Here is a 26,428-nt window from a genome sequence, read left to right as displayed (position 1 = left end):
AATAAAATAAAATAAAATAATAAATAAAACTATACACCAGTTTAATTCTCCCTGAGCACAACCTCCTATACGGCTAGCTAGCAGAATTAAAGAAAAGTGCTTGACTAAGGAATAGAATAGCTATGCCTCTAATCAATTACTAAAATGGTTCCCAGATATTAACATATATACCAAGAAAAAAGTGCCAGATCTTTAATTCTAGAAAATCTCTCTAACCTCAGCAAGTATTAGATCTAAACAAAGTCAGCATACAACATTGTACACTATAACAGTCAATAAACACCAATATTATGCTGACACTGGGAATGAGTCCATAATGAATCCTACTAAGAAAGAAAGGTTCATCTCTGGGACTTCCCTGGTGGCGCAGTGGTTAAGAATCCGCCTGCCAATGCAGGGGACATGGGTTCGAGCCCTGGTCTGGGAAGACCCCACATGTCGGGGAGCAACTAAGCCTGTGCGTCACAACTACTGAAGCCCACGAGCCCTACAGCCCATGCACCACAACTACTGAGCCCGAGTGCTGCAACTACTGAAGCCCGTGCGCCTAGAGCCGGTGCTCCATCACAAGAGAAGCCACCGCAATGAGAAGCCCGCGCACCGCAACGAAGAGTAGCCCCCACAGCAACAAAAACCCAACGCAGCCAAAAAAATAAATTAAATAATTTAAAAAAAAAAAAAAGGTACATCTCCTACTAACAGGTTCATAACCACACACGAATGGAGACCAAGACCAGTGAGTAAAAAATGGTATGTGATAAAACAGTGAGAAACGATGAGAAATACATGCAGCTAAGCAGGGAGTTCTACACTTCATTAGTTCCCATGGATTAAAAATAACACGTTAACAGGGAACTATATTCAACATCCTGGGATAAACCATAATGGAAAAGAATATAAAAAAAGCATGTCTCGGGCTTCCCTGGTGGCGCAGTGGTTGAGAATCTGCCTGCCAATGCAGAGAACGCGGGTTCGAGCCCTGGTCTGGGAAGATCCCACATGCCGCGGAGCAACTCGGCCCGTGAGCCACAATTACTGAGCCTGCGCGTCTGGAGCCTGTGCGCGGCAACGAGAGGCCGCGATAGTGAGAGGCCCACGCACCGCGATGAAGAGTGGCCCCCGCTTGCCACAACTAGAGAAAGCCCTCGCACAGAAACGAAGACCCAACACAGCCATACATACATACATACATACATACATACATACATACATACATAAAAAGAATGTAAGCAGACAAGAATATCATTAAAAAAATAAAAAAAAAATAAAAAAAAAAAGCATGTCTCTATGTGTATAACTGAGTCACTTCGCTGTACAGCAGAGATGGACACAACAGTGTAAATCAACTACAATAAAAAAAAAAATTTTTTTTTAAAACACATAAAATCTTTACACATGAGAGAGATTTATCAATCTGTCCTTTATAGATACAGAATGCATGATGGGACTGGTTAAATAAGTGACCAGAGGTCAAACAGCCAACCTATGGTTGGGAAAGACAGAACTCAGAACTCTAGCCCAGTTGTTATATCTTTCTCATAAAAGGATTAAGGAAAACACAGTGTTAGTAGCTAGTTGTACAGGGAAGAGGGGAGCAGGTAGAGAGCCAGGGTAATTCCTCTATTGAAAAAAATTTGCCACATAGACCCACAGTGTACATTACCTCAGTTACTTTTCTTTCTACCTCTGTTCCGTCCACATAATACACATCTGTGATGACACGAGTGACAAGTGTGCGAACCTCACGAATTGTTCTCATGTGGCGATGCAAGACATGGCCATGAGGGGGCTGAGGCATATCAAACTCTTCCTCTCCCTGTGATAAAAAATACAGAGTCTCATTGCAAACTGTCAGAATCACAAGTCAACTGCTTCATGATGAGCACTGTTCAGAGGTTCCATGAATCTAATGTGACGGAATTTTCCAGTTGCTTTGTTTCTATTCACCTATAGGTAACACTAGGGATGGACCAGCTGTCTAGCCAGAGGCTAGGAAAAGTCTGTATCAGTTTCACCTAAAACAACCTATTTCTGTCTAAATTAAAAGCATAACATCTAGCACTTATATCTAGGATATTTAAGTGAAACTTTGACCCCCTAAAAGCACATTGAGATTGTAATCCTCCTGATTTTGTTGCTGACTTGTCAATCAGCATTCAAGTTTACACTTACAACAGCTCTTCAGATAAAAGGAAGGCATTCTTTAGAACTTTATATAAAACAGTAACATCTGTTAATCTCAGTGCAGTCTGTTTTTCCTGCATTAGTAAGTGAAAACTACGGTATATTTATACCTGGAACAAGATACACTGATTTCTCCTAGAATTAAATATGAAATATTTGATCTATTCCAAATAAGAGATTGTAACTAAAGAGTTGAGCTAGTGTCCAGAAACAGAGAACATTAGCAAATTAGGATTTCATATCTGGTTTTACCATAATCAGTTATATAGTTTAAATAAGACCCTACATTTTTATGACAACTGTTACCTACATGTTTTCTCATAACACCTAGATCACATTTATCCATATCCAAGCCCCCCACCCCGCTTCTACCCTATGGCTCTGCAACTGTGAGAGGAAATGCACACTTTTTTCTCCCACCTTATTTCCCCTATAGTAGACTGATTTTACTTTCTGCAGTCAGTGTCAAGGTGCCTAAGTCTTTCAAAAGAGTTCTATTTACCACTGCAATAATGAGTCTGTTTTTTTCCTGATAGTGTGAGAGTAATTTACCTAAAGTAATTTCTCTGAATAATTTGCACTCCAACTTCATGTTAGGGGTGAAATATCTACTAAAATTATGTGAATAAATATAAATAAAATAAAATGCATGGAAACTTATTCAACCAATTCCTTAAAATACTTCTGTATATACAATTTTGGTCAATGAATGGTCAGGGCATTGGTCTGTCACACGTCAGTCATCAGGGTGCATCAGAACCATGGCAGCCTGGACTTCCTGCCTGCACACACAGGGGTCTAAAAGGTTTCAGCGCGCTTTACATATCCCTGAAATGCAGCCAAAAAGCCTCCCTGTATTCTTCCATTACAACAGCCAGACAAATGATCACTTCAAGAGAGATACCTAAATAAACATGTCTGATAGAATAAGAAAGGAGAGAAGGGAAAGAGGGCAGATAAAAAGGAAGTTATGCTTACTCTCTTCAAATAGTCTTCTGAAAAGAGGTTTCTGTAAAGATAAATAGCTTGAGGATCTTGTTATAATTAAGGGAAGATAAAATAAAAATAAAACCACACTTTCACTTCATAGAAAACCACTTGGGACCCACTTGTCCAGGCCCACTTGACATATAAATGGAAATTTAAGGTATGTCAAATGTCGGCTGCCTATGTTTTTCTCTGAGTACTGAACTGAGTCCTACCCAGGCCGCAAGGGGTAAGAAAGCACTGACACTTGGAAAACCTCCATACAGCGTTCCTCATTTTCCAACCATGCTTCAAAAGATGGCACACCAACCCCAATTTCTGTTACTGTACCCACCATTTATATTTTTTATTGTGGTAAAATATACTTAATATAAAATTTACCATTTTAACCATTTTTAAATATACAGTTTGTAGCATTATGTACATTCACATTATTGTAAAAACATCACCATATTCACCTCCAGAACTTTTTTATCTTTCTCAACGGAAACTCTGTACCCAATCAGCATCTGTATTTTTCTAGCACTTTTCTTTCCTTAGCAGGAGCAACTAGCTCTTAAATATGTCATTTCACTCTGTATGACATAGTAGTAGTATAGCATAAGTGATGGTTGTGCTGGTAACAGCTGCAGTAGTAGTAGTTAAAACAATAATAATCAATAGGTTGTAGCAGTAGCCAACACATATTGAGCATTTACTGTGTGTCAGACCCAGTGCTAAGAGCTTTGCAAGCTTTATCTCAGAGAACTTTCACAACATCCAGATGACGTCTGACTCTAAAGCCTGAGCTCTGGCTCACTGGCTCCTATCATCATGTTGAGACAAGAACAGAAATTATTTCCCTGTTTGACAGAGGGAGAATATGAGGAAGTAAAGGAAAATACAGTCTAGTGGCACCCACATGATTGACGTCTTTAAGATAAAGTTGAACTCTTTTTATAAAGGCAGAGAAACCAAATTACTATGTGGCAGAATCAAACACTTTAAATTAAGCGCGAAAATAAACAGCTGCAAAATAGGGTCTGATGTGCTACAGCCCCTATATCCAAAAGGCTATGCTATTTTGAAACTTCCTGAATTGATAAGGTCTTAGGTCTCAGAGGCTGTGTTACTATAAAAGGCTAATATAAACAGAATTTTTGGAGAGGCATGGATAAACAGAGCAAGACTACACAAGCTGTGATTTAAAAATAGAAAAGCAACATAGCATAATGAAAAGAATACCGATTCTGAAGTCAGATATGCTGAGTTCAAATTCCAGTTCTGCCACCTACTGATGGCAAAATCTTGGGCAAGTTACTTAACCTCTCTTCAGCTTGGTTTCTTTACCTGTGAAATGGGAATAACAATACCAACCTCATGGTTGTCTTGAGCACAATGCTGATATACTGTAGGTGTTCAATAAATAGGAATTATTTTATTTTTAGAAAACAAACAACTTGGACCATTCGAATGAGAGGCACATCACTAGTGAAGCTTTCCTAGGCAGATCCCAAGTGAAGATGATCTACCAGAGCAACTGAAAAGGCAATTTAACCACTATTACTAATGAAATTTTATGAACTTCCTCTTGTTAGCATGTACATTACTACCACCACTTCTTACCCACTCAATTTTCACTAGTACCTACACTTCCCTACTCTATTCCCAAGAACCTGTTCTTCTTCTAGTCTCACGTTCATCAGCCCCAAACCTTTTCTTCCCAGTATGTCTATTCCTAGCCTCTTTCTGCAGTCCCTGGTCACCTGGGGACTTTCCCTGTTAGTGTTCTTTGTTTACAATACTGTGATACACTATCCTTCATGCTTCTTCTACTGCTTCCTCCTTTACTTTCTATTCTCTCAGTTCCTGGGAACACTGGTTAAATAGACTTGGGGGAGAAGCAATTAGCTCTTATGGTTATAAAGGAGGATGAGAAATGATGGCAGAAGGAAAGATTGAATGTAGGAAAGTATTACAGGACCCAGACTATATTCCTGGCTTTCTCTTCCAGTAAAGACCTACTTGACAAACTCTAGCACTATTCCATTTTCCCTGAAAGATTATCTTATTGGCTATAGCTACCCATAATTTTCACTACCCTCTCCCAATCCTGGATGAATTGTTTTTATGCTTTAACCACTGGTCTGTATAAAACTGTTAAGAATTATCATTAAGTAGAAGTACCACAACTTAAATTCTCTGGGAATCCAGAAAGCTGAAAACAGGGCCCCTGAGGTACCCTATATGTTCTCTCACCTGGCTATGGAGTGACTCTGTATCATCCCCAGGAGCACTGACTGGCTTCTCACCACTCCCCCTCTCAGTCTGAACTGTGGCATCTTGTTTTCCAGAGTTCTGGTCCACTGTACTGGTCCCTTGTTCACACACATTCTTTACAGTCTGAGTTGCTGCTGAAACAGTTTCGGGGACCCACAGGGAATGCTCTATGGTCTGGATTCCTATGTTATTTTGGCTGGGCCTTTCAATCAAGGCTTCACTAGATTTTCCCTGACTGGCGTTCTGTCCTTCTTCCTGGCCTTCTGGCATGTCTGTCTCCATCGCTTCCCCTTGAGGACTGGATGGCTCCTGTGTGGCCACCTCCTGGGAGGCAGGAGAAGCAGGGTCTTTGACAGGACTACTGGGCTTCACAGGCTGTTGACTCTGCCTGGTCCTTTCGTCACCTTCTAATTTTCCCTTCTCTTCATCTTGAGTACTTGGAAAATGGAGCAAGTTCCCCCTGAAAATCAAGCACATAAAGAAACCATGTCAAAAAAAAAAGAAACCATATCAAGTAAGCAAGTGTATGTGTGAGTGTGTGTGTGTGTGTGTGTGTGTGTGTGTGTGTGTGTGTCAAGGGGGAACCATAATTTGGCACTCTGAGATATGTGGGGAAGGGTGAAAATGAGGTGACCGAGTATATGACCTCACAAGATTTCTCATCATAATTTCACTCCTGTGAAAAAATAACGGTACACAGGACTATTCCACCATGATGGTAAAACAGCCATAAAATTTCTTCTCTCCATTAGCTATGAACTCTGAAAACTGACACAGGAAAATAAGGTAAACAAAAGATGCAAAACCATTATTGAAGTCATAGACAGTGAAGGCAACTTAGGGATCTACTTCAAAACAGATCAACTAGGTCAAGATGTCTCATTTGGCTTTATTAATGGTTCTAATATTCCTTAGATGACTCCTGGCATTCTAGATACTGTTCATTACACCCCTTGACTAATAATTTTAGGAAAAGAAACCCAATCTGTAAAGGAAAGAGTTGTAGGTGAGATTCTAGCTTTGCTAGCTATATTGACATTATCTACAACTAACCATTTCAGAATGACTTGGTTCCTCACAGTTCAAGATATTTCTTTTCATTAGTCTTCCCATTTGGCTATCAGTGATTTATTCATATATCCCACAAGCATTTGATGCATGTCTCCTACAAACCAGATACCATGAAGCCCTGAGGTGCCTAGGAGCTTTCTTAAATGCTCTCAACAATACACCAGAATAAATAGGCCAATTAACTCCAGGTGAGCAGGTTACACAGAAACTTGACATTCACATCTTATTCATCTCCATACTTAAAACACTTAACACGGGGTTTAATATAAAGTAAGTGCTTAATAAATTCACTTTCAACAAAAGAATGTTCTCTCAATCAATTAACTGCAAAAACCTACTTTCAGATTAACTAATTGTATAACTGTGTTCATCATATAGAAAATGCCCATAACTTCTAACTTGTTAGTAAACCGTAAGTTCAATGCATCACTGTACTATAAAAAAACAACATACTAATGCATTTTTAGGTTGTGTTAAATATATAACAACCAAAATAAAGATAAAAAGAATCCATTCTGAACTGACCATGGAAAAACATCTGGAATGTTTCAGGTCATCATATTTTACAAAGCATAAACTGAGATATACCCAGAAGATAACATCCAGGATGATAAAGGGTCTAGAAACTATGTCACATGCTGCTGTGTTTGGCCAGAGAAAGATGGAGCCATCTAGACAGAAAAAGCTGTCTCCAACTTGGGAGGAGCTCTCACCCTCAGAAGCTGAACTAACCTGGGTAGACAGAAAAAAGAAGCATGAAGAACTCTTTAAGGCTTGCTCTGCTCTGGATCTTGGAGAAGAAAGAGAAAAGGAGAAGTCTCTGAGGTTTCTATCTTGTGTAGCTCAGTTTACCAAAACAGGAGATCAAAGTGGGATTTAGAAAAGAGTTCTAGCCAAAGAGAGCCTGGTATACATTTGGTTGTTAGAGCTTGTGTCTTCTCTGTCAGGAACCTCAACTGAATGAGGATATATGGTCCAGTGAAGAATAGGTAAGAATAAGATCACCAGAAGACAGATGAATAACACCTATCTGGTTTATAAGTGATCATACATATAAATTACTTAGCACAGTGCTAGATACACAGCAGATGCTCAATTAATATTAGCTGCATAAGACAAAGTATGAACTGAATACCCATGTTTGAATCTTTAAGACATCTAACATATCAACACCTGAGCAATAATGAAAGTGAGCCAAAAGCTAGAAGGGACAAGACTTGATTAACCATTTCAAGAATTCAATTACCATTGTTCCCCACACTTTAAATAAGCCTAGACATTTTACCTCAGAAGCTATTTATTTAGTGTAGAACTTCCAAATAGAGTTTTACTTCTAAAACAAAGCTTTATTTTTGACTTTTTAATTCTTAATTGACAAATATTAGGCTGCTTTTTTCTCCCAAACTGTTAATTGGAACAACTCCAATCTCTCTAAAGACTAAAGGTATCTCATTGCAACATCAGAAATATTCAGCAGATTCCTGTCAAATATCAGAATTTTCGTATCTATCTTTCTTGGGTTAGCATCAGTCAAATAAGTAAATGATGTTCAAATCACAGTCACAAAAAAAAAAAAAATCACAGTCACTTCCCTCCAAGAAAGATCTATCATAAAGATGTGGTATATTAATCTCCCAAGAAAAAATAAAGAAGGAATCTTCAGTACCAGAAAAGAGACAGAAGAAATTCAATAATTGTAAGAAGGACCACACGTCTCTTTCTTCATTAGTTCCAGCTACACAATTCTACTCTGGTCACTATATATGTCAGATTTAGAAACTGATGCAAAGAAAGCAAATTTTAGCAGGGAAAGCCTGGGTAAAATTAATCCAAAGTGAAACATGGAAGAAAAAACCTCCATATTTAACAAACTTCTAACCATTCTGTTTTGAGCGTAGGTCTGTCTGTGGAGGAACTGGAATCAAAACCAGCTGGAGGGCTTCCCTGGTGGCACAGTGGTTAAAAATCTGCCTGCCAATGCAGGGGACATGGGTTCAATCCCTGATCAGGGAAGATCCCACATGCTGTGGAGCAACTAAGCCCATGCGCCACAACTACCGAGCCGGCGTTCTAGAGCTCACGAGCCACAAATACTGAAGCCCATGCGCCTAGAGCCCGTGCTCTGCAACAAGAGAAGCCACTGCAGTGAGAAGCCTGCGCACCACAACGAAGACCCAACGCAGCCAAAAAATAAAAAATAAATAAATAAATAAAAAACAACAGCTGGATTCTCAGGCCCTTGTTCTACCTTGAACAAAAATCACCAGCATCCTAGTCTCTCTATTTTAAAACAGTCTCTAGTGGGAAGCAGCCGCATAGCACAGGGAGATCAGCTCGGTGCTTTGTGACCACCTAGAGGGGTGGGATAGGGAGGGTGGGAGGGAGGGAGACGCAAGAGGGAAGAGATTTGGGGACATATGTATAACTGATTCACTTTGTTATAAAGCAGAAACTAACACACCATTGTAAAGCAATTATACTCCAATAAAGGTGTTTAAAAAAAAACAAACAGTCTCTATTTTAAAATAGGAAGGCAATACGATGCGATCAATAAATTTCCTAATTGCTGGGTCAACACCATACCATTTTTGGAATAAAACAAGGTGGCATTTCGCCTAACAAGCTTCCTGATACAACAGAGGATATCATCTGGGCTATCTGATTCCCAAGAATACCAACAAGTTCACATTTAATCATCAGAACGTCCAATAAAAGCACTGACATGTTTCTCCTAAATATTTCTATCAATAAGGAACACAGAAATTATGTTGCAGGGAATTCCCTGGCAGTCCCGTGGTTAGGACTCTGCACTCTCATTGCCGAGGGCGTGGGTTCAATCCCTAGTTGGGGAACTAAGACCCCGCAAGCCATGGCGCAGCCAAAAAGAAAAAGAAAAAAAGAAATTATGTTGCAAATAACACTATTAGGAATATACTTGTTGACAAAACATTATTATATTCCCTAATTACAAAATCATTGAATTCTAGAGATAAAAGATTCCACTTCATAATGAAAATACAAACTTATTCCATTGCCATTACTTATTTCCCTATACTAAATATAAGAACCACATATTCCAAACAAGATACTTTTCTAATAGAGAAGAAATACTTTGTAATTCAAAAAATTCTTTCCCCCTTCAGAGCTGTTCTAAGAGATGAAGGAGTAAAGAAATTACAGGAAATTTTTAATTCCATCGAGTCTGACAAACTTTAAATTTGAGATGTTGAACATCTGTCTCAGTTTTGCCGTATGGGAAATTAAAGAGAAATAAAAAGTCTGTTAAAAGTAAACATTTTTGGGACTTCCCTGGTGGCGCAGTGGTTGAGAATCTGCCTGCCAACGCAGGGGACACAGGTTCGAGCCCTGGTCTGGGAAGATCCCACATGCCACAGAGCAACTAAGCCTGTGTGCCACAACTACTGAGCCTGTGCTCTACAGTCCACAAGCCACAACTACTGAAGCCCACGCACGTAGAGCCCAGTGCTCCGCAACAAGAGAAGCCACCGCAGTGAGAAGCCTGTGCACAGCAATGAAGAGCAGGACCCGCTCACCGCAACTAGAGAAAGCCCACGCGCAGCAACGAAGAAGACCCGACGCAGCCAAAAATAAATAAATAAATAAATTTTTTTTTTTAAAAAAAGTAAACATTTTCAAACTAAGTAAAAGGAAACAATCTTAGAAATACAGAATGATATATTTTCATAAGTTTATGAAGACTGAATAATTTTAAATTGATAGAATTGGCAGATAAAGACAAAAATCTATATCTATAAAATATTTAATAAAATTTCTGACATCTTATTTATAAATCCACCTAGAATATGTCACAGTCCCTCAGATAAAAGAGTAAGCTCAAGTTCACAAAACAGTAGCAGTATATTCCAGATTTTGCTACCAACCATTTTGTGAATCAATATAGCCCAAAAGATGCTATGAAAATAATGCTTGCCTGATGGGTACAGAGGGGGAATCCTGACTTCGAGCCTCATCCTCTCGCTGGGCTTCACAGACACAGCTAAACACAGACATGGTCTTCTGGGGACTAAAAAACAAATTAAAGCAATATACTGTGTTAGTTTTGAAAGGAAAAGTACCTCTGGAAATTATCCTTTTAGGCACAGAGAGAATAAAATCCTTTCTCTGAATCTGAAAAATCTGAACACCGAATATTTGATGACATTAAGGAATCAATGTCAATTTTAAAAGCATGATAGTAGTACTGTGGTTAAGTCCAAAATAAAGACTTCTTATCTTTTAGAGACAGCATTGAAATATTTACAGATAAAATGATATAATGCTAGAATTAGCTTAAAAATAATCCAGTGGAGAGGAGAGTGCTGGAAGTATTTATAAATGAATCAAGACTAGTCATAAGTTGGTAATTTTTTGACACTGGGTGATGAATATATGGTAGTTCATTATACTGTTCTCTTTACTTTTGTATATGCTTGAAACCTTCAATAACGAAATGTGTGAGAGAGAAATAAGATGGCAGCAAGTAATCTGAACAGTGCCCAGTTACGGACAACACTTAAAAAAAGTGGTACTGCTTCACCTAAATGCAGAGGAAGCAGTGATCATTTAAACTATTCTACAGAGCTTACTTTAAATATTTTCTTATGGTGAACCCAATGGTAAAGTAAATAGTCAAAGATTCTTAAAATCTAGATTCTCATATATAAAATTTGCTTCACAGCAATACCAGTGAATCTCATTCCATGATCCACCAATCCAACCTTCTGTCTCAAGTTTTTTCCCTATTTTTCCATCCCTACATTCCACCCAAAGGGTCCAGGAATCTTCAGCAGCACATTCTGTTCTCTCTTAACAAGCACATGTACAGACTAATAACAAGTTGTGTCGGGTACACAATTCTGTTAAACCCAAAGAGATTTCTTCAACACATCATTAAAGAGTCTTCAACTGAATAAGGATTCAAAGGTACTTATCTTTCAGATTAAATATGCAAAAACCCAGAAAACAATCTCTCTAGACACAGCTTGGCACAAATCAAAGGATTCAGATGGGTCAGAAACTTCCAACTAAGGATCAAATTTAGTCCACAGACAAGCAGGACATTTTATTTTTAAAATTCCTGATTTCTCTTTAAAAATTTAAAGATTTGGCAACAGTAGGCGTGCATGGTAATGATCGGCTGGAAATGAACAAGGGCTACTACCCCCCCCCTTTTAAATGGGACACACATTCAGCTGGCCATCATCGTCAACATTTCACGCTCTTGCACCTAGCCTGCTTTACTTACTTATAGTACCTGTCTAGCCTGACTTTAGCCTGTTTATATTTCAACAACCACTGGTAGTATTTTCATACTGGATGACTCACGCCAGAAACCAATGAAACAATTCTATTCTCACGGCCACCAGATGGCAAAGCTTACCACCAGAGCCTCAGGATGGGGTCATACTCATCCTCAAAGCATTACAGCATTCATGACAAAGCAAAAATAACACTTCAAGACTGTAGCTAATTTGGCAGGCAGAAGAGAAAATGGCCTGAGGCTATGGGTGGCGTGGGAGCAGACCGTAAAAGGAAAAAGGTCTATGGCTATCTCTTGTTAACCCTGTTTCCTCACCAATAGCAAAAACAATCTCAATCTCACCCACAGAAAAAGAAAAAAGGGCACTCCCACATGAACAAAAGGGAGAAAGGGAAACACCATTAAATATCTTATTCTAAGTATAGCAAAAGCTTTATCAAAGTATTAATAAGAAAGCCTAGGGTTACATTCAACACATTGCTAAATCCTTTATGCTGAAGTTTCATTTTAAGTTTTTTGCCTCTCTTGATAAATTATCTTCCCCTCATTACCAGTGGCTTTGTATATTAAACTCCTCTAAATAGCAACCAGCTCTGGTTACCTGGCAACAGCCTCAGCAACAGCAGTAGATCCATTTTTTCTTTCACCAGTTGCTGGCTCTGAATAAAAACAAAAGCAAGGAAAGAAAGGAAAGAGAAACAGAACTCAGTATCACACCTTAAAACCTTCTCTTAAAAACCTGCTCAACCCCAATGATACTCTAAAATAATGCTTGGATTTCAGAAGCTTCTGAAGGCCTCCTTTCACTATGACATAAAAAAATAATAATAAAAATGAAAAATAAAAACCTGCTTTACTAGTATTTGCAACAAATAATAAAAAGGAAATGGGTAAGAATAATAAGTGAACATGAAAAGACTTATCATTTAATGATATGTCTTTCTCACTTCTACCGATTTTCTTTCAAACTTCCTACAGAAGACTAATCAGTTTCTCCAGAAATACAATATAATGAATTACTATGCAGTAACATTTAAAAATGAAAATGAAACTTCTGAATCTCAATTCATCTCTTTTCATACAAGTAAAAAAATCATGCAGTAAAAAAACACAAAATTAATAAACAAAAAAATTTTAATTTAAAAATTTCAAAACAAATTTAAAAGAAAAAAACTTCTAAAAGTTTATAAATCTGAAACTAACACGACATTGTAAATCAACTACACTTCAATAAAATTTTTTTAAAAAGGAAAAACTTTAATAAAATCAATTATGTAGAAAAATGTCTCAGTTCATGCACAAAATTTTAAATAGTGTACAGTTTTAAAAGAACCCATACATAGAAGGTACTCAAGTTCTTCCCAAAGTGCTTTTGGGATAGATATTTGAAACATAAAACACATTTTCAAGAAAGAATCTGTAGCAAAAATTAAAGGTCATACTGAAAAGAATCCCATAGTCTCAAAGCAATGTCACTAATGCCAAGGGATTAAAATTTGTTCATTTACAATTCATTCCAGCCTTAGAGAAACTAACAAATATTTTTAAACATTTCTAAAATAAGTCATAACCCAATATAATCTGAATAGTCCATCAAGGAGGCAGCTGAAGTTTGGTGGTTAGAGCACTTGCTCTGATACAGAAACCTGGCTCAGGCCCTGGCTCTAGCACTTAGCTGTCCAACCTGGGGGTAAACTTCATCTTCTGAGTCAGTTTCCTCATCTATAAAATAGGGATAAAAAAGGACCAACACGGGAATTCCCTGGCAGTCCAGGTGGTTAAGACTCTGCATTGCACTTTCACTGCTGTGGGCCCGGGGTTCAATCCCTGGTCTGGGAACTAAGATCCCACAAGCTGCAAGACCAACCCTCACAGGTTTGTTGTGAGGATAAAATGAGGAAAACTGTGGGTATGGTGGCTGATTATCAGGAAAGGTAGGAAAATTTACCAATATGGTCATCTTTAACATTTAGCTCCATTTAAGGTCTTCCCAATTGTAATTTCAAATCTAAAGATTCAAAGCTACCATGTACTCTCTCTTGATAAGCCCTACTTGATTTCAGAGAAGATGACAATAAGGATGGAAACATGTAATACTTTATTTCTACTGAGGTTCTAATTTTCAAATCAATAAGCACTGAGAAACAGAATAGCACTATAATTCAGAACCAGACTTCTGGTTCTTGGAACTACTTTGGATTCAGGCTACTTTATTTACTAGCTGTGTGACTCTAGGAAACATGCCCAACCTCTCTGTGCCTCAGTTTCCTTAGCTGTAAAATGAGAATAACAATAGGATCTACTTTACAGGTTTGTTATGAGATTTTATGAGCTGCACATGTATGGAATATATGCCTGGCATATAGTAAGAACTCAAAATATATTAGCTAAAATTTCTTTTCTTTGGTCTCAGAGAATGAGAAATCCTTATTCAAGTCCACTCACTCTATCTGTGGTCTTTGAAAGCTCCCCTTCCATCTCTCTCTCAGGGGTCTCATTTTTAACCCATCTCTCTTTTGGAGATTTCCTTTCAATCTATAAACCTGCTCAGGTATCCCTCAGCCTAAAAATGAAAGAAAAAAAAAAACAACTCCTTCAGTCCTGTATTTCTCTCTAACTTGCCGTATTTTTTCTTCCTTTCTCACATAAACTTCGCAAAAGTAGAATACATTTGCTGCCTCTTCTCCTCCCCTTCACTCCTCAATTACCTTCAGTATAGCTCCTACCCAAACCACTACACTGAAATAGTTCTTGCTAGAGTCACCAAACGGATCCTAATTGCCAAGTCCAGTGTACATTTTCAGATATATCTTACTAGACCTCACTTCTGCATATGACATTGTTGTCTTCTTTTAACTCTCCTTCCCTTAGGCTTCCATGGCGTTATACTCTCCTAGTCCTCTTCTCGGAATACTCCTTTGCAATCTCCTTTATAAAACTCCTTCCTCTTCTAACGCCATTAAACCACTTTTACAAACTACCTAATGGAAGAATTATAAGCTTTAGAGTCAGATGGATCTGATTCACACTCCAGCTCCACCTCTTAACCAATTACTGTAATCTCAGGTTTAAAACCTCTCTTAGTCTCAGTTTTCTCATCAATAAAATGGAAATAAGGATATCTACTTCAGAGTGCTATCATGAAAACAAAATGTAGATGTAAAGTCATTCTATATTTTTTCCTCTCTCTTGCTTCCATATTTAACTGGTCCCAAGGTCCTCTCTATTCTACTATTCATCTCTCAAATTCACCCCCTCATCTCCATCCCCACTACTAATGACGCCACTTCCTGGTTAAAGACTGCATTTGCCAGGCAGCAGAATAGAAAATGGGCAAGGAAAGGAATGATGAACAAAGGCACAAATTTTTCAAACATTCAGCTGATCCTTTAAAGAAAGCAAATCTGATCATATTACTCCCTTGCCTAAAATTCTTCAGCTGTTCAGCATGATGTAAAAAGTCTTTCACAATCTAGTCCCGACTTTGCAGCCATTCCCTCGTACATTCTCTGTATTCTAGCCATACCAAACAACTGGCAATTAATGTGGGAAATAGCTAACATAAACCTACAATGTGAATCCACAATCCTAAATTTTCTACCCACTTCTGAACTCCTTCTGATTATGAAAACCAATTAGTTTATATAGACACAAGTTTAATACAGAGATACAAGCAATACCACAGAGGTTACAAAACGGAACATCTGCAGTAACATTAACAGTGACTAGCCGAAAACAAAGAATTAAATTCATGAGAATAAGACTTTACAAATACATTTATAATTATAAAAGTATCATTATTAAAACTAGAAGAAAGATAATTAATACTTCCAGAAGATCTGGAGCTACTAGTTACCCAAGATTAACACAAAATAAAACTTACTTTCCAGACTAAACTGCAAAGACTCTTCACTCGCCTCAGTCTCAGGACTGACCAATTTCATTCTCAGACACAATTGATCACCCATTTCTGGGGCAGCCCCAGAATCTCCTTTTTCATTCCCAAGCATGGGGTCGTTGGTCTCCACCATGCTTTCAGACATGACATCACTGGTTGCTATGGTGCTTTCGGGATATTTGCTAATACCTGAAAGAAGGGAGGCAGGGGGAAGGAAGGAAGAAAGAACACTAAAATACAAATATGAAAAATAACAATTCAAGGTCATCAATTTGCCTGTTTGGCTCCATAGCTCTGCAGGATTGAAGAGGATTCCTAGGATAGATCCTGTCACAAGTATCAACAACTACGCACTAGTATTGACACCTGGTCTTAAGAAGAGCAACAGGATTCAGTTCCACTTCTGCATCTGGACAAAGGATGCTGCATGAGCCCTCAGCCAACCCACATCTGCCAGCATCAAGCATAGGTAGCAGGAGACTCCAGACGGCATGATTGTTACCTCCCAGCACTGACTAGAGAAAACAAATAGGTTAATGTAGAAGACTACCAGCTGCTTCAGGGAAGGAGGATCTAAATTTTCTTCCCCTGTCAAGCAGCAGACTGATTAGCCAAGGTCCTGAATAAATAGTACTTCTACACTACCTGCTGTCTCTTCCTCATACAACAGCTCTATATCATTGCTTAGCACTCAGAGTCTATGGCCTTGCAAGTAATAGAATAAAATCTTTATAGTCTTTCTTCCTTCCTTCCATCCTTTCTTTCCTTCCTCTCATCACTGCTCAACATCTCTTGGGAGTAAACTCATGGAATCAGACACCACAACCTTATTCTTCCTAAGACAAAAATCAATCTTATCAGGCAGGCCCAACTCCTCAGATATAAAAGAATCACTGGCATAAAGGATGATATCTCAGAAATTCTGCTTTAAACATCATTACATTTTAATCACTCACCAATAGGAGTACTGTGTCTCTTGGGCTCCAATTTTAGGTGCCCAATAAGAGGTGGAGTTGCACCAGTCAATGGTGGAATAATATCACCTTCTTTAGGCAAAGTAAAATGAAATGGAGTTTCTGGAGAAAACAAAACAAAACAATGATAAACAAAAAGGAAACCAAAACAGAAGTATAAAAAAAGCAAAAGTGAGGAGAACGGCAAGAAATATCTCAATTATTCTTTTCCTTTGCTCCCAAATTCTGCCTCATTCCCAAGCCCCCTCACCAGGCCTCTCAACCAATTTCCTACTATTTTCTCTGTTCTCTGTACAACCATCAACAGGACTGACACAAAGTAGACAACCAGGGGCCAGGCAAACAGAGGAAGCCCAAAAGTTTGGAGGCCTGAGGAACATGGGGTCAACAGGAACAGAGAAACATCTGAGCCCCAAGACAGTAAGTACATATGGGGATACTCAGTGATACAAAGTTGGATAGTTTCAAATCTACATGTTTTAATTTTGTGTAATGCTAACCCAAGGAGTTAATTTATAAGCTTTAGCAATCTGTAGGATTCTCTATGTTAAAATCTGATGTTAATACTTAAAATTTAAAATCTACTCAAAGAGGTGACAAAGGATTTCATGGGCTAAAGCAGGGGTCCCCAACCACCGGGCTGCTAGGAACCGGGCCGCACAGCAGGAGGTGAGCGGCGGGTGAATGAGCGAGGCTTCATCTGCCGCTCCCCATCGCCTGCATTACCACCTGAACCATCCCCCCGCCTTCCGTCCCACCCCCGACCCCATCTGTGGAAAAACTGTCTTCCACGAAACTGGTCCCTGGTGACAAAAAGGCTGGAGACCGCTGGGCTAAAGGACTTCAAAATACTCATTGGTTCTAACAGAAACCTTTGGGTTTCACAGTTCAGCAGTACTGACCAGCATTTCACTCCAGGCCATAGCGGTAGCGTTCATATCTAAATCTCTGTGTAATGGTAAATCTCACACACATGAGCATCCCCACTGTACACATTTTGGTTAGTCATTATTAAATTAAACATTTGTCAAGAGACAAAACTTTACTTTTTAACTAGGTCTCAGTTCCAACTTCTAATCAGAATTAGCAAATTGCCAAAATCACATTTTCTGATTTCCTAATTATCTCTTTTAATAAAACGACTAAGTTTGGGAGAATAAAAGAATTACGCCAGATTGCTGTTCTTAAACCTGACATATGAAAATTTGTACTTACTTTCCTGGAATGGCTCAAAATAACTATTATCTGGCATACCAGTCACTATTCCTTGTGAAAACAGTTTGTCTAATGTGCTTCCCAACATCACCAAGCAATTCTCCAATTCCCAGCAGACACTCAGCGGGTGTCCTACGAAGTTAACTCAATTCTGACACTATCTACCCAGAGGTAGCATCAGATCCCACAAGTTAAAGGCTCAGTCCCGCAAGACTGCCCTCACTTAAGACATCAGTCGAAGTCCGGGCTGTTACCTGTGCTTCTAATCAACTGGCTCTACACTGCAGGTTCCCATGACACTTTCCTCATATTCCATTAATTAGCTAGAGCTACTTATAGTACTCAGAGAAACATTTACTTACGTTTACCAGTTTATTATAAAGGACACAGGTGAACAGCTAGATGAAGAGGTACATAGGGTGAGGTCCGGAGGGTTCTGATAGCAGGAACTTCTGTCTCCCGTAGAACTGGCATTAGATACCCTTCTGGCTCATTTATCAACCAGGAAACATCAAATTTTGTTGTTCAAGAGTTTTTATAGAGCTTTAATCTCCACCCCTCCCCACGGAGGAGGTGGGTGGGTGGGGCCGAAAGTTCCAACCCTCTAATCACTTTGTCTTTCTGGTGAACAGCCCCATCCCTGAGGCTATGTAGGGAAGATCCCACCCTAAATCACCTCAATAGCATTACTCAGGTGTGACAGAAAGGGCTTAAGCTATTCCTATGGCTTAGGAAATTACAAGGGTTTTAGGAGCTCAGTGCCAGGAACTGGATGAAAACCAAATATATTTCTTATTATACCACATTTTTCTTCTTTCATCTCTTCCCATTCCACTTCCACCCTTTATTATCTTTAATATCAAGCACACCTTGATATTTTTTCTTCAAAATCACAAAACAACAACAAAAAACATCTCTTACATTTACATGAAAGAAAGTGAATTAGCAACTTGAAGGGATGAAAAGAGAAAATGAACGGACTTTAGAAATAAAGGATGAAAAGTACACATGCGCTGCTAAAGAAACTGTGAAAAGCAGAAGTGGAGAATCTCAACGTCATTATCTAAATGGCAAAGAATTCCACCATAGTTATAGCAAGAAGAAATGGGTTGGTAGGTAAGCATTCATTCTCTGGCAACTCCTTAAAAAGCAAGTCCTTTAAGTTAATAAAGAACTTAAAAAATATACAGAAACTAAAAAAAAAAAAAAAAAAAACCACCTCACAAAGCATCATATGTTCTAAAGATATATTTTACAGAATTTTCATTCCTGGAACAACCACCTATTCTGCTCTCTTAACAGGAACCGTCCCTCACATTATGATCGACCATTCAGACTTCTGAAAATCTGTATAAAATCTCTAAGTACATCCTTCTACATGACAAACCATAATACGCAAATGTAATATGCAAGCATTAACTACAGAAGATTATTTATGAAAAGTTATCTTAGCACCAGTGATCTAACACATCACTAAAACCTAATGGAAAATTGGCTCTTATACAGGCAGCAATGCCACTACCCTTATCTGGTCTTCAATGCCTCATTCCTGAATTATTACAACAGCCTATCAATTACTTTGTCTGCCTGAAGTCTCCCCCTTTCCCCAACCCACAATTCTTTCTGTATAGCAACCAAAGCAACCTTCCTGTAAAACATGACTTAGATAGACAACAGTATTTAGATGTAATGAAATTATAAAAATCTTCAATAATATAGAATATTAGGTCATTCAGACAGTTCTTTACCATAACTCAACAGAAACAGAGAAACTATATCATACAGTTTTATAGTAGGAAAAAGCATAGACTTGGGAATCAGGAGACCTAAGTTCTAGTTCCACTTCAATCATTAACTAGCCACATGTCTTTAGGAAGAAGAGACTGAACCCAATACCGCTAACCTCCTTTAAAGCTCTAACATTTCTCATTCTGAAGAGGAAAACACAAATTCATGAATATAAAGCCTAATGAACAGGGGGAATTTTGAGATTAAAAAAAGTACTACTAATAATCACTCCTAAACAAGAAGTATAAACTAGGATTGTTCCAGGAACACTGAAGGGCATGATCACACCCATACCTGGTCCAAAACTTCAAGGTTTTCACTAGAAGATAAATTCCTAATTCTTCAGTGAGCATTCAATTAACTAGTAGTAGTCATTCTACTCTTTCTTTAATTATTCATGTTATAAAGCCTCTATTCAATGTCTTCCAAATTCTTTCCTATTTCTCTGCTTTTGTTCACTCATCTGAAAGACACATTAAACCTAGCCAAATTATTGCCAAATCACCACCAAATCTTGCAAAATAATATTCCGTCCTTTTAAATTTACTGGAATTTTCCACATATTTAATTCTTTCTCTAACATTTAACACGCCTACATTATTTTTTTTAAATTTTTTTAAAATTTATTTATTTATTTATTTATTTATTTTTGGCTGTCTTCGCTTCTGTGCGAGGGCCTTCTCTAGTTGTGGTGAGTGGGGGCCTCGGTTCATCACGGTGCGCGGGCCTCTCAGTGTCGCGGCCTCTCTTGTTGCGGAGCACAAGCTCCAGACGCGCAGGCTCAGTAGTTGTGGCTCATGGGCCTAGTTGCTCCGCGGCATGTGGGATCTTCCCAGACCAGGGCTCGAACCCGTGTCCCCTGCATTGGCAGGCAGACTCTCAACCACTGCGCCACCAGGGAAGCCCCGCCTACATTGTTTAAATTACCAAGTCCCTTCTTGCTTTCCCAGATTATCATGGGCCATCCTGTTGTACGCCAACATACCAACCCATGAAGAAAGACATGAATGAACAAAAGGAAACTTAACACCAATTGTCAAACCATCTGAGTGGAGAGTTTGTCCTTATTACCAAGGACTTTTAGTGAATTCATTAGTCCATGTTTAAAACCCTCAATGCCAGGAAGGTCTCTCTTACTTCTAACTTTGTTACAGTCTTAAAGCCCTTTTTTTCTTCTTTTGTTCTCAAGAGAACTGGTCAGTTCTTAGAATTGATTAAAAGCTATCTAATTAAAAATATGAGGGACTTCCCTGAGAGCGCAGTGGTTAGAAATCCGCCTGCCAATGCAGGGGACACGGGTTTGATCCCTGGTCCAGGAAGATCCCACAGGTGAGGAGCAGCTGAGCCCATGCACCACAACTACTGAGCCTGCGCACCCTAGAGCCCGCGTGTCACAACTACTGAGTCTGCGTGCTGCAACTACTGAAGCCCACGCGCCTAGAGCCCGTGCTCCACAACAAGAGAAGCCACCACAATGAGAAGCCCGCGCACCGCAACAAAGAGTAGCCCCGGCTCGCCACAACTAGAGAAAGCCCACGTGCAGCAACGAAGACCCAACACAGCCAAAAATAAAAAATAAATAAAATAAAGACTTATTGAACTTGCTACGGTTTTTCACATCATCAAGCCACCACAAATTTATTCTATATTGAATAAGGATGGGCTTTGTGGATGAAGAATGTTACCTGCCAGATCAGTAAACAAAGGATGTTGTGGCCATCAAACCATCAGCCACTACAGCTGCCCAACAACGGCAAGCCCTGAAGGAACTCAGGATGGAGACAAACAGGCTGCCCACCACCAGGCCATCAGCCACTGCAGCTGCCCCAAACAGTGCACCCTGAGGGGATTCAGGATGGCAAAGAACAGGATACTGGCCCTAGATAGTTACAGTGTATATCAAAGGAATGATTTCAATGAGCTCAGACTATTGCATCTTCCTATACTTAGAAAAGAGCTAAATTCATTAACTTCAGATGTCTGGTTTTCTTTAATTAACAATCATCTTTTGCTGTTTCAACTACCTGGTTTTTGTTGCAAAAACTCCTCTATATCCTGGCTCCTCCCTTACCTCTTGGGAGCAGTTCCTCAGAGCTATCTGAGAGGCTGACTCCCAGGCTTAAGTCCTCAGTTTTGTCCCCTGAATAAAACATAATTCTCAACTTCTATTTTTTTTAATATATATTTATTTATTTATTTGGCTGCGCTGGGTCTTAGTTGCAGCATGCAGGATCTTTTAGTGGTGGCATGCGAACCCTTAGTTGCAGCATGTGGGATCTAGTTCCCTGACCAGGGATCGAACCCAGGCCCCCTGCATTGGGAGCATGGAGTCTCAGCCACTGGACCACCAGGGAAGTCCCCAGTTCTCAATTTCTAGGTTGTGCATTTTTTTTTTCAGTTGACAGTTTCCAAGTACCATCTTTCTAAATTTGCTTTTCTCAAATTTCAAGAGGAGGTCTCCGCAGACAGATGTCTGAAAAGGCCTCCAAACTATTAACAGTGACAAGTTATCTATGAATGGAAGCATTTAGAGTGATTCTCTCCTTTTTTCCCTCCACTCCCTCTCACCCCTTTCCTGTATCATTTGAACATTTTTCATAATTAGTCTCTCTAAACGTTTAGCAACCAAACAAGTATATTTTAAGCATAGAGTAATTTCCTTCTGTTCTAGCAATGCTTTTCTGAATGATTTATTTTACTTTAGACTAATTCTCTAATAGTCCAACTACTGCTTTTAGTTGTTTGCTCAAGAACTAAAATCTTGAAGTAAGCAGAAAATAACTTACTAGTATTCTCAATAATTTAAATATTAGTAAGAAAAGTTTTACTATGGCAGTGTCTATTACAAAAAAGAGTTGGCCTTGCCAATTAACAGTGTAAACAAGAATTCATGGAAAATACTATTAACATAATGGAACTAATAGTAATAAAACCAATGTTTTAGAAGCTTCTTTTATATATAAGTGCTAAGATAATTTAAAAGTACTCCTAAGTAACCGTATTAAAACAATTTACAGGCCCTGATACTTTCTCAGCCTAAGTCAATAACAGCATTTAGATACAATGAAATTATAAAAATATTCAGTAATATAGAATATTAGGTCATTCAGATATAATTTACCATAACTCATCAGAATCAGAGAAACTATATCATACAGTTTTATAGGAGGAAAAAGCATAGACTTGGGAATCAGGAGACCTAGGTTCTAGTTCCACTTCAATCATTAACTAGCCACATGATTTTAGGAAGAGACTGAACCCAATACCGGCTAACCTCCTTTTCAGCTCTAACATTTCTCATTCTGAAGAGGAAAAAAAATATTCATGAATATAAAGCCTAATGAACAGGGGCAATTTTGATATTAAAAAAAGTACTACTAATAATCACTCCTAAACAAGAAGTATAAACTGGACTGTTCCAGGAACGCCCATACTAATAGCTATGGTGTTACCTAAATACTGTTTCTCATTTCCATATCCTTAGAAGCTTGTTTTCTTAAGTCTGTATTTTGTTTTTACTCTTTTGTTTTTGGAGTTTGCTTTGTTTATTTGTTTATTTATTGATTGATATATGGCTGCATTGGGTCTTTGTTGCCATGCACGGGCTTTCTCTAGTTGCGGCGAATGAGGCCTACTCTTTATTGCGGTGTGCGGGCTTCCCATTGCCATGGCTTCTCTTGTTGCAGAGCATGGGCTCTAGGCGCACGGGCTTCAGTAGTTGTGGCTCGCAGGCTCTAGAGCGCAGGCTCAGTAGTTGTGGCACACGGGCTTAGTTGTTCTGCAGCATGTGGGATCTTCCTGGACCAGGGCTCAAACCCGTGTCCCCTGCATTGGCAGGCGGATTCTTAACCACTGCACCACCAGGGAAGTCCCTGTTTTGTTTTTAAATTATACTAACTTTGGACATTCAGAAAGTTTGAATTCTTTTCAGCTAATGTCATACATGACATTCTAGAAATATTTCAGAAAGTAATCTATATTCTCATTCTTGACTTTATAAAATAAAGAACACAAGCTAACACCTTTCCCAGTTTAAGGTTTAAGATGTATGTATGTTGAACCAAATTTAGAAAGTTTACTTAATGCCCATAAGGAAGAAACAATCCAGAGTTTTGAATATGATTTAACTGTGTAAGGTAATCAAGAAAGATCCCTGGGCTTCCCTGGTGGCGCAGTGGTTGAGAGTCTGCCTGCCAATGCAGGGCACACGGGTTCGAGCCCTGGTCTGGGAAGATCCCACATGCCACGGAGCAGCTGGGCCCGTGAGCCACAATTGCTGAGCCTGCGCGTCTGGAGCCTGTGCTTCTCAACAGGAGAGGCCACGATGGTGAGAGGCCCGCGCACCGCGATGAAGAGTGGCCCCCGCTCGCCGCAACTAGAGAAAGCCCTCGCACAGAAACGAAGACCCAACACAGCCATAAATAAATAAATAAATAAATAAACCCAAAGTTTAAAAAAAAAAAAAACTCCTGGCGAAAAAGTAGATACCTAGCAAACATTTTTTAAAAAAAAGAAAGAAAGATCCCTGTACTACAAAGCCACTGTCAAAATATAAAAATATGGAACAAGGTTGGAACCTAAGTAGAAAATACCAGATTGGTACAATTTCTAAATACTTAGAAACTTCATGTTGATTACTCCTGAGTTATAAAGCTGATAAATACCTCAACTGATCTCTGATTCTAAAAATAATTACAGCTACAAAAGAAAAATACAACCCCAAATTTTAAATATCCCGACTATTATTGGTTGCTCATAAACATAAATCCAAGTTAATTTTCAGCCCTGATGTAATAAGCATGTGGTTCTCTCCTACCTTCCATTCCAAATTATAACTTGGCTGGAAACACAGAACAATTTGTAATCACACTTACCACTAGAGCTTTCACAGAAGCTTTGTGAGGCATGGGCAGAGGCTTTCTCCAGTTGCTGGGCCCCTACACCTGAGTCCAGCTGCTTTGTATTAGCCATTTTTGAGTCTTCCCTTAATGTGCTCACTGTTGTCTCTTTTGGTTGGGTCTGCTGCATTTCCTGGTCAGGTCCTGGAGCATCATCTGTTCTCACTAAAGTCAAGGGAGGCTGCGAAGAGTCTGCCTCTACAGGTTCTTTTTCTGCAGTCACTGATTTCAGATCTCCTTCATGTTCTGCACTCTTTTCTTCTTGGGTATCTGCTCTATTCTCAGCACACGGTTCTATTTCTGGAGCATCATCCTCCCACAACTGAGAATCTGAGCATTTTTCCACTACCTCTAAAGGTTCAGAAGAAACATCAACTCTGGGAGATGGTTCCTTCACATCTACAATGACAACACTTGAGTCCTCTGAAGTAGCTTCTTCCCATGCTTCCTGATCCTTATGTTCCAATTCTTGGTCAAGTACTGGAAGCTTTTGGGGGGAATCAATATTAATCACACTGGTTTCAACTTCCATAGCTTCCTGGCATTCCTGTTTGGGGACTTCCTTTGGAAGACCCAGCCCCTGGGACTGAGTTTCAGTCAGAGAAAGGTGCAATGCAACACTCTCCATATTTTCTTCTTTGGGCTCCTCTCCTTGACTTTCACAAGGAGTCTCAGGGATTTCTTCCACCTCAGACCCTGAAGACCCCTCCTCTGGATGATGTTCTTTAATTTCTATAGCTTCCTCCTGATCTAACACACTAGAGAGTGCCTCAGATCGAGTAGCTGGAGAGGGAACTGCCTGACTACCTGAATCGCAAGTGAGATCAATACAAACGTCTTCCGCCACAGTCTCTTCTCTGCCTTTGCAACCATCAGCTAAAATACTAATGTCGTCTCTGCTTTCTGTGTTAACCCCCTTTGTTTTATCATCATTCTGATTCAGTTCTACTTGGCCATCTTGTGCTGGATTAATCAGGATACTATCATTTTCAGCAAGAACAAGTTTAGAATTGAGAACTGGAGACATGGGTTCAGTATCCTCAATCTGTGTGTTTTCTCCATCTTCATCAAGCCTGTGAGAACTCAAGCTTTCTATCTTTGGGGACTGACTATACTCACTTGTAGAAAGCATCAACTTACAAGAATCCCCTGTCAAAGAAAGCCCAAGATCCTCAGAGGAATTCTTTGGTTCAGTCTCTGAAGTTTTAGAATACTCAACAGTCAAAGATGAACTATGCAAACCTCTATCCTTCTTCTCATCATTTGATCGTTCTTCCAAACTTGGAGATGGAATGAAAATGTCCTAGGGAAGAACAAAAAGACACAAATAATCATTTTGTCATAATCGTATTTCTTTTATATCTAATCCTTCAATTCTAAAATTTCTAAATCAACTACACAAGAATTTTAAAACTCTACGGCCATAATCACCAGTCTTTTCATCAACACAAGTCACTGTTTAATGCTCTTCTTGTGAATCATTGATCTAGAATAAGCACAATCCGGGCTTCCCTGGTGGCGCAGTGGTTAGGAATCTGCCTGCCAATGCAGGGGACATGGGTTCGAGCCCTGGTCTGGGAAGATCCCACATGCCGCGGAGCGGTCGGGCCCGTGAGCCACAGCTACTGAGCCTGCGCGTCTGGAGCCTGTGCTCCGCAACAAGAGAGGCCGCGATAGTGAGAGGCCCGCGCACCGCGATGAAGAGTGGCCCCCACTTGCCGCAACTAGAGAAAGCCCTCGCACAGAAACGAAGACCCAACACAGCCAAAAATTAATTAATTAATTAATTAATTAAAAAAAAAATAGAATAAGCACAATCCAAACAAAAACCTAAAGTTATTAACTTAGGTAGGAAGACACTTAAATTTAACTG

At 39.2% G+C, this 26,428-nt stretch overlaps 1 protein-coding gene across 1 annotated transcript in view; it reads right to left on the bottom strand.

Moving 5' to 3' along the window:
* TP53BP1 (tumor protein p53 binding protein 1) overlaps window positions 1-26,428 on the bottom strand; it is a 74,374-nt gene that overhangs the window by 23,008 nt on the left and 24,938 nt on the right. The window contains exons 12-18 of the mRNA XM_007196003.2: window positions 24,532-25,858; window positions 16,637-16,756; window positions 15,666-15,869; window positions 12,384-12,441; window positions 10,454-10,546; window positions 5,410-5,890; window positions 1,664-1,816 (exon numbers count right to left, since the gene is read on the bottom strand). Coding sequence (XP_007196065.2) covers window positions 1,664-1,816; window positions 5,410-5,890; window positions 10,454-10,546; window positions 12,384-12,441; window positions 15,666-15,869; window positions 16,637-16,756; window positions 24,532-25,858 — 2,436 coding nt within the window. The remainder of the gene's footprint in view (window positions 1-1,663; window positions 1,817-5,409; window positions 5,891-10,453; window positions 10,547-12,383; window positions 12,442-15,665; window positions 15,870-16,636; window positions 16,757-24,531; window positions 25,859-26,428) is intronic.

The sequence above is a fragment of the Balaenoptera acutorostrata genome, chromosome 3 (assembly GCF_949987535.1).
Source record: "Balaenoptera acutorostrata chromosome 3, mBalAcu1.1, whole genome shotgun sequence".
NCBI lineage: Eukaryota > Metazoa > Chordata > Mammalia > Artiodactyla > Balaenopteridae > Balaenoptera > Balaenoptera acutorostrata.
This window is presented reverse-complemented; position numbering and strand designations above follow the sequence as displayed.